Below are 10660 nucleotides of genomic sequence, written 5' to 3' on the forward strand. Positions count from 1 at the left end.
TACTGTACGAGCTGAAATTTTCACTTTGGTTTTATTTTCGCGAATTTCGCGAATCGCCTTTGAACCGCGAAAATAACAACACGCGAAAATAACAACGCACAAATAGTTACGTTCAGTTAGACCGTCGTAACCGCGAAATTAACAACACGCGCAAATGTCCTCCAAGTAGCAATTCGCGAAAATATCTGTACGCGAAAATTTCAGCTCGTACAGTATAACTCAATTCAAGTGGACTCATCTAACCTAGAAATACTGGAAAGAAAGCACATACTCTGGAAAAGTGGGAACTGAGAAAAGAGGCTCTGAAGTAGGGGCCTATAGCATCTATTTAAGCGCTTAATCCTTACCAAGCCGTGCTAGCTGTGCGATGAAAGGGACAAAATACAGGATGTAAACCACTGGAGGAACAACAATGAAGGGATTAGCAGATTAAGCTGAAATTGAGCATGTTCTATGAACACATTCTGTCCATGATTAATGACAACCTTCAAAGCAGTAGCATTATCCTTTCAAAAGTTATTAGACTTGAAAGTAAAGAGTGTTCAAAGGATTTCAAGAAATGAAAAGGGGGCCTCTAAGACATACCTGATCTTCTACTCTCCTCCAAAAGAGGGTTGTAGAAGAACTGCTGAAAACACACAAGTTTTCCCATTCATGTTATGATCTCAAACTAAAGAATGGTGTAGAAGAAGGATAGCTCTTTTAGAAAGTATGAAAAACTTAAGATTGACTCGGTTGACCCATTTGACCTTTTTTGAGTCCTCGCATAAAATCAGTGGGTGCAACTTTTTGTTCGTTTTGTGATGCACGGTCACAAATGGTGTCGCCAAGGTATTTTGTTGCAGTTGTACCGGTACTGGTATACATTCAGGGATATGTTCTTCAATGGGATGAATGTTTGAAAGTTTGAGAGTATGCCACAAGTGTGCCATAATTATGCAGCCATGCGACTTGCCAGGTTGAGACATACTCTAGCTAGACCGCTAATAAAAAGCTCTATTTTCTATAAATATACGATGAAAAAAGAGCAGCCATGCATTTGAAAAGTACATAGAGTCTACCACTTGATTTCATTGACCTACCACCTAGGCCTTTCTTTTGCCGTAACAGAAAAGTCTACCAAATTTGTGTCTTCATTTGTAAATTGTATGGTTTATTTGGATTTATTTAACATGTCCACTAATGAAGCACTTCATAACTAGAGCAAGCTTTGACTGGACCTAGGCCTATGTCTTTAAAGGGGAATAATACCAACTACTGGTTGTAGATACCTGTCGATTGAGTGAATGCAGCAAAATAAGAAAAGTGCATCATTGGTGTTTTAGGAAAATCGGATGAAAATCATAAATTCTTTTTTTTCTTTTTTCTTTCTTTTTTTTTTTTTTTTTTTTTTTTTTTTGGTCATGTAGCAATTAGATTTCTATGCATTGCAGACACTCCTTTGGATGTTAAATTTACTATCTACAACATTCACCATGAAGAGATGCATTGTTGTACACCCAGGGAAGTGTACAAACTAGCATGAGTTATTTAATTTCTATCATCCTTTTGTCCCTGCCAGCATATTGCAGGTACTGCATTACCATCATGATCATCCGCAGTAAATGCACATTAGAATAGCATGCTGTACCCAACGGTGCTCGAGTCCCTCTGCCAAGAATCATGGACTACAACTACCTGAGCCAGCCGAGCCAGGGCCACCACCCTGAGCCAGAGTATGGGCACCCTGCGGTCACACATGCCCAGCATGCAGTGTACCAGCAGCCACTGCAGCTGCACCAGCCACCGCAGGTGTCGTACCCTACCAACCTGCTCTCTCCACACTTTCGCCATCCGGCCACCTTGCATGAACCCCTGGCCATAGGCAGGACACAGCCAGCAGACATTTCTCGTAATCCACATGTGGTGACAGTTTCAGGTACATGCATGTGTTATGCAGTTTGTTGGTTTGCATGTTTGTTTTGTTTGTGAGCATTTTTTTTTTGTTTTTTTTTTTGGGGGGGGGGGGGTAAAGAGATATTTTGATCTTAATACTCTTCTTTGATAGTTTACCTCTCAACATGTTTGAAAAAAACCCTGCCCAAATGTGTCTGTTGCACTGAAAACATGAAGTAAAATGCTAATCATTGTAATAAAAAAGTACTCTTCTCTGATCTTGTCATTTACAATTTAAATGTTCGTATACATCAAAAAGATAAAAAGAAAAAGGAAAAAGAAAAAAAGCTGAAGATTGCTTGACATAACTCAGGTGTTATGAGTGTGAACACAGTTCATCAAAATACTGCAGGGTTGTGAAGAATACTGTTCTGAAGGTCATTTAGAATGGCATCTCGATGTTTTAACAGTGACATTGCAAACATACCCAACACTCATTGTGTTGTGTTGGGGAAAAAAAAGGCAACCTTTGTGTACATAACTTGATTTCTGATGGTTGAAAAGAGGTACATATATTGTAGGACAAAACAGAAAACATGCTGTCTATGATATACATTGTATTTGGTGCACACTTGAAAAGATACACCTACAGTGCATAAACAAGCTATTAGAGAGACCAGAATGGCCTAATTCTACATGTTAGATGACCAAGTGTTTTTCATTAAAAAGTTGGAATGGCAATTGTCATCCATCTGGTATTAAATGACAAGAATCCAGCTTCCTGATTGGCTGTTGCTGTGGGAAGTTGCCATTTCAGCAAGAGTTGCTATCCTAATAACTTTTATGAAAAGGAGCCCTGATATGATGTTGTCCATTTCCAGGTGGCCCCTATTTACCAAAAAAAAAAAAAAAAAAAAAGCTCATCACTCCATAAAGCTTAGCTTGTGCTGTAAAGTACATTTTCCTATTCCTAGTCTTTTTCAGATCTACAGGGTCATTTGATCATGCATATGAAAACCCCTTTAACCTGTTGAGGACGGATTGATTTTACTACAACACGCATTTTCCAGAGACACTTGCCGGTGTGTACTCTGGACTCGACCTCAATGGGTTAAGAGGTATTACTTATTATACTGTAATGCATGAGCTACTTGTAAAGTTAAACTTAGGCTATTTAAATATAAAGCATAATTAGTTTCCTGTTTGTTTATTTCTTTTTCACACAGGCCCTGACCAAACTTCCCTACACCAGCTGGAGACTGCCCTGTCAAGCCCCCACCCCCAGACACCCATGATGGTATACCAACCTGAAGTCAACATGACAGGCCAACCCCTAGGCAGTGCACCCTCCATGGGTTTGGTCAACCAGCACGGCACCAGCGGGATGCCCATGGTAACAGGTGCACCCTCCGTGTCAAACGCACTACCCATACCCTCCCCACCAGCACCTCTTAGAAGTAACTCCACTAACCCTCTGATGGTGTCACGGAACCACCCATGTGAAGATTCCTTGCTCTCGGAGGAGGGCGTGGCAAGAGAAGCATCCCCACAAGAGAACTCCTCCATCTCAAGCAGTGGGGGAAATCTTCCAGTTGATGTGGTGGAGACTCTTGAGGATGATGAGGACCCATCCTTCCTTGGGGGACCTATTCCAGAGGGGCTGAAGTATAGGAGGGTTCAAGATGAGCAGGTCTGTGTTGTCGCCAACAAGATGATAATCAAAGGTGTGCAGTTTGGACCCTTGAAAGGAACATTTGGCAAAGGAACTATACATTTCAACAATAACTTATCATGGGAGGTATGTACACAATGCATAAACTGAACTGATTGAATTCTACAATCAGAGTATGATGTTACCCGCCACAACAAAAGGATCCTAAAGCCACTGACGGCTGAGCCGAAAAAAATTGAATTTGAAGTCAGATCATCAAAATCGATCAAATCGATCAGATTTCTGTTTTTGGCATAATTTTGTACTCTAATTTATTGTCTATCATCTTCAGAAATTTCGAAGCTAAATGATCAAAGGAAAAGCAAAAAATTAGCATTTTTCTGGGCCATGATTTTTCTGACTTTCAATGGAACAGAAATGTGTCCAAAGATTTGGATTTAGTGCTGCAGATAGACTCTGCCCTTAGCAACAAGGGAGTGATCTCATTGGTCAGTGCTTGGTACCCTGTTTACTGATAAGTCGTGCATAGACCGCTGGCGTTAAGCTTGAACAACCATCACAGAGGTTGCTTTGAGCAGACCTTCTATTATCAGGAGGTGAAAACTGTCTTACCTCCCCTTAATCACGATTTTGTTGGAAAAAAAAACCAAAAAAAACTTTGAAGGCACTTTTCTTGAAACATCATTTCCTAGATGACTTGACATGGTCTCATACAATCACCAATATCTCTGCGACCGAGTACTCTTATGAGTCGTGATATATACCAAATTAAAGCGGAAGAGTTAGGGAATAATGTCGTGTCATTTTCAGAAATCGTCTCCCCCCACTTTCCGATCCTTTGTTGTAGCAGGTCACATACGTTTCCACTTGGTGTAGTGAAGAGCAAGATGAATGGATACGTTTTTAAAACACTGTGAGGTGAAATGATAGTATGTCTGCAGTGTTATTTCATCACAACATTATGTAGCCCACCTTTCCCTTTTAAAATGTAAGCTGAAGAGTACTACAGAATGTAACATTGTAGACAGCTTCTTTAAAGTCATGTGTTGACCTTTGTGTGTTGGGTAATAGACAGACGAACTTGAAGCTCACTTATACAGATTTTTATTATGCATAGCAAATTGTGAAAGTACAACTGTGTGGAACATAACATTCATTAATGACTTATATAGCAATTTGCCAAATCAATTGAATGAAGATATAGTTTTGATTATTGTCATTATTTTCTGTGTAAAGAACAGTGCGGATGTAAGAGATTTCTGATGTGATGTATTCTGTTAATAGATTGACTGTCTTTAAGAAAAAAAAAAATCAACTTTATTGTTCTGTGGAATTACATTGTAGAAGCTGAATCTCCCCATCATAGATATTGTTTGTTTGTTTTTCTGTTACTACAAAACATATTTTTACAGCTTAATTGAGGTATGATTTGAAACATTCCTCAATATTTGTTTATTTCTGTAATTATCAGGTTTATCTTTAAAGAAATTAGAGAAAACCCTTGTTTCCAGCCTTCAGCAAAACTTGTCATTAATGTCCTTCAATGTGAATGTAGGCATAATGTCATTCTTATCCATTTAGTTGACCCTAGAGGGAGCCGTTGTGGCTTCTTGAGTCCCATCAGAGAGGAGAAGACATGGACCACCATGGTGCGCTGCGGCCCGCTTCCCAGAAGAGCAGACAGTCGAGGTCAGTCAGATTTGCGGCCGCATCTACTTCATCACGACGCGGGAGATACAGGCAGGGGAAGAGCTGCGAGTGTTCTACGGCGACGCGTACAGGGAGCCTGCGGCTTCAAGCAGGGGCTGAGCTGATCTCAAGTATAACCGAGGTGAGAGAAATGCAGAGACACTTGTGTGGATTCACACGAGGAAGTCTTTGTGTGACAGACCAGATAACATGATTCTCTACTGCATGGGTCACATGACTTCTTGCTGTGACAGTCACATGACAGTTTTGTTGTTAAAGTCACATGACCCAATAGCATGGTTTGCAGCTTCTAACTCTGGAAGTTGGTAGATGACTGCATAATTTCTCTGTCAGTCAACTGCACATTATTTTGTCATTTCTTCATTAAGACTGTTCTAGCACTCATTAAAAATATTAAAAGCAAAGTCTGGATCTTGCCTCTGTGCCTTTGGTTTGTTTGTTTGTTTGTTAGTTTGTTTTTTTCTCTTTTAAAAAGGTAGGGAATCCCATTTACATGCCTTAAATGAAGAGTTGTATAAATACAGTGGTATGTTGAAGAGAGTAACATTTTAGAAACTCCCATAAAGTATTGAAAGTGGGAAGGTAACATTTAGTACATTTTTATTGACCGTTAGATTTTGAATTGAATTTTTTCGGGGGCTCACCGTAAATTCCAGGACATTACTAGGCTACCTTTGCAGACCCATGCACTGCATGTGTGTCCATCATGTATATTTTGTGAAGAAAGTTCATCAAAACTTACAAACATTTCTATATACATTCTGCCATACACTCTATATGTTATTACATCAGCTCTTATACTTTTACATTTGTGTTTATAGATAAAAATACAGAAGACTGCAACAAAAAGGCTTAGTGTGGCTGACACACAGAACTACCGAGTAGTTGAGTTTTGTGCATTATTCAAATTGTAGATAACTGTTGACTTCCCAAATTTCTCAGCAGTGGCCTAAAACAAGGTCCCTGAGGTTCATATTAATGTTTTGCTGCATTTTGGGAGGTCTGTAAAAGGTATCCCCTACCTTCAATCTCTCCATCCTCTTCAAGAAAGAGAAATAAAAAGAAAGTATCAGATCACTTTCCAAGCCTTCTTTCCTGTTTACTCTATTGGTAATACAATGTAGGAACAGCAATTAACTTGGTGTGTAAATGCACAGCCTCAGAATGTGAATGTTGCCTATGCATAAGAAATTCCTGGTCTCCATCTCAAGGGAGGTATAATGCACATCTGCATGGACACCACAAAATGTATTGCAGTTGTGCAAGTTGTGAAGCAGCAGTTAACAATGGATTTTTCAAAGCATCAGTCCATTCAATGGGAAACTTGAAAGTGAAACAAAAGTTGTTCTTTTTTTGAAATAAGAAACAATCCAATCAGCTCTCATAAAAACATCATCTTTGAAGCAAAACCAGTGCAATGTCATATACAACTGTATTCTTACAAGCAAGGGGTTACTAAGGGTGAATAGGGCACTGTGGTATAGTGGATAAGACTTGCAATTCCCAATTAGAGGACGCAAGTGCAATTCCCGCCCAGTGCTTGTGTTTTTGGCCAAGCCCACCACGTCCCTCTTGACCCAGGTGTATAAATGGTTGCTTGGCAACGTTTAGGCAAAATCAAAGGCAGTGCCCTCTGGTAGAACAGTGGCAAAAGTAAAGAGACTACTGTAAAAGTGGAAATTTTCGCGGTGTTGAAATTTTCGCGCAACCAGAAACTAGCGCAAAAATAAAAACACGCGAATATTTTTGCTTGCCATATGTTCCTGTGCGTGATGTCTTGATTCCGCGGAATTAAAAACACGCGAAACTCTTCTGACCCGGCCTAGCGCGAAAAATTAGTCGCGCGAAAATATCCACTTTTACAGTACCCTGGATATAGAAGACATCATCATAATTATTATTATTGTTATTATTGTTATGGTGATGATAATGATGATGATGATGATGATTATTATAACGTTCAGCTCATTCTGTAGAAATTTATTGAATGATTAATGTGTATTAGGGATTAGGACTGATGGCAGTGCCCAGTGTGACAGAGGGTGTCTTGATAAGTTTAATTTTAAGAGCTTTACTTGTGTTCATGTGATGATGATGATGTTCGTCCTTCGCAGGCGAAGACAAGCACAACTTCTAGTATCACTACGTTCTGTGAGTACAAAGATGGCTAATCATGTGATAATGATAACCATTCGGTCAATGATTATTAATCTTTCACTTGGGTTTTCTTCTTTTTTTTTTGACAGAAACACAGAGCTTTGAGTGCAACTTCTGTCCATGTCACTGCAGTAGCTCAAAGAGCTTGCTGAGACATATGAAGCTTTTTCATCAAAAGGAGAAACAAACGGCCATTGATGTGAGTCTACCACCATGGGGATCACCCTTGGTGAGAGAAGCGCTTTCTGCCCAGAACAAGGAACCCATGAAAAGCACTTCACCTGTAGCAAACGGGGAGATGGAGACCCCAAAAGAAAAGGACTTGAGACCTTTTGTCTGCAAAACATGTGGGAAGCATTTTACAAGTGAAGGAAGGCTTCTTATGCACAGGAAGTTCCACATTGAGGAAAGTGAGGAGGAGGTGGTGAGTGTTGCAAGAGACTGTCACTGCCAAACTTGTGACTTCAGGTGTCCCGACAAGGCAGGTCTTGAGGATCATGTGAAGAAACATGAGATGGCACCCTTTGGGTGTGGGGAATGTGGGCAAGTGTACACCAAGCAGGCCGTGCTTGAGCGACACAGGGCGGTGAAGCACGGTGACAGCAGAACATCTTCGAAGGTGGTGTACCTCCGGCTGCGGGTTCCGAAGAAGGCTACGTATGCGTGTAGTCGCTGTGGGTTTGTCTGTAAGTCTAAGCAACATCTACAGCAGCACACAAAGGGTCACAAGAATGCACCACATGGCTGTTCGAAATGTGGAAAAGTTTATGTGCTTAAAAGTACCTTAGCGAGGCACTTGCAAAAACAGCATGGTTCATGTGATACAAGGATGCACAAAGAACCACTGCAGCCCAAGGAGACCAAGGACTTTAAGTGCAGTCAGTGTGGTTTCAACTGCCCAAGCGAAGCTGCACATACAGAACACATAGAAAAACATACCAACGCTAAGTATGGGTGCGACCTTTGTGGAAGGGTGTATACTCAGAGGCAGTTTGTAGGTCGCCACAAACGGCATAAGCATGGAGTAGTTCTTCCAGAGAAGAGTAAGTGCGTCCAACCAATTATTTCACCCTTTGCCTGTAGTGAATGCAACAAGGGCTATGCGTATCTCAAGAGCTTGAGAAGACATCAACGGGAAAAGCATGGTCACATGTCAGAAGCAAAGTACACAGTGAACAATTTGATTGGGGAAGGTCCCGGAGACTTTGAATGTGATCTCTGTGTTGAAACATTTACAACAGGTGCAGATTTCAATGCTCATCTCAGATCAGCTCACGGCATTGAACCGAATGTAAAAGAGATCAAGAGCAGCAAAGCAGATGCAGGAAGCCTCAATGGTAATGCTAAACCTGGACTGCCTCAGAGCAAGGTACCAGGTGGTACTCTCTGCTACATTTGTGGCAAGACTTTCCTGAAGTGGACGTTTCTCCATTCCCATCTGCGGCAGCACCATGGCATTGAACCGTCAGTTCCTTCCGACCTTCCAGATGCACCAGGAGAATGTGAAAGCAGTGTTAATGGTGATCTTGCAATCAGAGCTGAAACTGAAATTGGACAGATTGATATGCTGGGCAAGCCTGTTGATTACTACAACCGACCACGTCCCTTCAAGTGTAAGCACTGCCCGCGTAGATTCACATACCGTCATGTTCTGAAGCGGCATGAATACCGCGCACACCTCGGTGGCAGCAAGTTCACCTGCAGCTTCTGCCAAAAGGGATTTGATGGGGAAAGCCAACTGCTCGTTCACATCCAGACACACACCAAGAACAGACCTTTTAAGTGTTCCCTGTGCACCCGCTCCTTTGCTTCCCAGCAGGCGTGTGATAACCACCAGGGAGAGCACACTGGGGCCAAACCCCACAAATGCGAAATCTGCGGGCGCGGCTTCGGCACCCGCAAACTTGTCAACAAGCACAAGTACCGTGTGCACAGCAACAAGGAAAAGCGCTTCAAGTGTTCCTTCTGTGACAAGCGATTCCTGATGGCAAAGGATCACCGAATCCATGAGAGACGACACAAAGGGATACGGCCATTTGTATGCTTGACGTGTGGGAAGGGGTTCAAAGACAAACACTGTATGGAGGTGCATACGAGGGTGCACACTGGAGAAAAGCCTTTTGTCTGTCCTCACTGTGGGAAAGCGTTCTCCTTGAGCCATCGACTTACAGATCATATTGTCATGCACACCAAGGAAAACATGGAGCAAGCTGCCACTGCTCAGTTTCCTTGATGTGTCTCAGGATTAGGACAGGGTGTCTTTAGCAGACCTCACGTTATGTGGTGATGTCAGTGATAATCCACTTCTTTTTTCCTTAGGGAAAGGAATAGCAGGATTGTAGGCAAACATTACAGATAGTAAACTGGCGTCACATTTGGTCTAGTTATTGCAATGATATGATAAACAGAGTGATTGTTTTACAATGGAAGAAAAAGTTCATTTTTTTTTTCACCCAAAATATGCTCCATGATTTTGGAAACCACAATGCTTTAGTTCTTTGCCAGTTTGAATAAACAGTGAGTGAAGAAAGCAGGACGCAACTTACACTTTCATAGATCAGAACTATGACCAAATGGAAATGTGTAATGTGTAGTAAGTACAAAAGTCAGATACAGCAGTGTCCTATTCTTGACCAGTACTTAGTTGCAGGGTTCTTGTGCAAATGTGGATGTCACAGTCTTTGAACATTGGTTTGAAAGAGAAAGGCACCTTCATTTTCAAGTTTACGACATAAGTTAAATTACATCAGTGCAGAAGGAATAAAATTTCACGAGATTCTAGCCCTATTATCAATAAAATGAAGGCTTTCAAACTTTCTTTTCATATGAAACATTGATATAAGTTACTCTACGCGTACAACTTGTATGTAAATGCAACAAAGGTACTGTATACGCCATATATTTCGCGAGTCTGAAATTTCGCAAATTGGGAATTCCCAACAATTTCGCGAGTGGTTAAATTTGCGATTGTAGAGTCCTGTACTCCATGGAACGGACAAGTGTACACGCCTACGTTACATTCACATTGGGACCAGAGTCAATATTTTCATGTGTCTTTAATTCCACGAATAGCACCTGACTCGCGAAATTTGCGAAAATAAAAACCTCGCGAAATATTCGGCGTATACAGTAATAGAGCAGAGTCCTCATAAGTATCCCTGAGGCTTGCACACAAATTCGCAATGTATTTTCCTCTTGAAATGAACTTGAGAGAGGAATTTTGATTATGGCCTTGACATTATGACC

General features: G+C 41.2%; 2 protein-coding genes across 2 annotated transcripts; both read left to right on the forward strand.

The window, feature by feature from the left end:
- The first annotated feature begins 1566 nt into the window (after nucleotides 1-1566).
- LOC140229767 (uncharacterized) lies at nucleotides 1567-5356 on the forward strand. The gene is made up of 3 exons (XM_072310002.1): nucleotides 1567-1918; nucleotides 3102-3673; nucleotides 5174-5356. Exons 1-3 carry the CDS (start codon nucleotides 1663-1665, stop codon nucleotides 5354-5356), a joined length of 1011 nt encoding a protein of 336 aa, XP_072166103.1. The 5' UTR covers nucleotides 1567-1662.
- Nucleotides 5133-9702, forward strand: LOC140230170 (uncharacterized). The gene is made up of 2 exons (XM_072310356.1): nucleotides 5133-5378; nucleotides 7504-9702. The coding sequence occupies exon 2, from the start codon at nucleotides 7572-7574 to the stop codon at nucleotides 9645-9647; it is 2076 nt and encodes a 691-aa protein (XP_072166457.1). The 5' UTR covers nucleotides 5133-5378; nucleotides 7504-7571; the 3' UTR covers nucleotides 9648-9702.
- The last annotated feature ends 958 nt before the right edge of the window (nucleotides 9703-10660 follow it).

Source organism: Diadema setosum, chromosome 6 (genome assembly GCF_964275005.1).
Source record: "Diadema setosum chromosome 6, eeDiaSeto1, whole genome shotgun sequence".
Classification (NCBI taxonomy): Eukaryota; Metazoa; Echinodermata; class Echinoidea; order Diadematoida; family Diadematidae; genus Diadema; species Diadema setosum.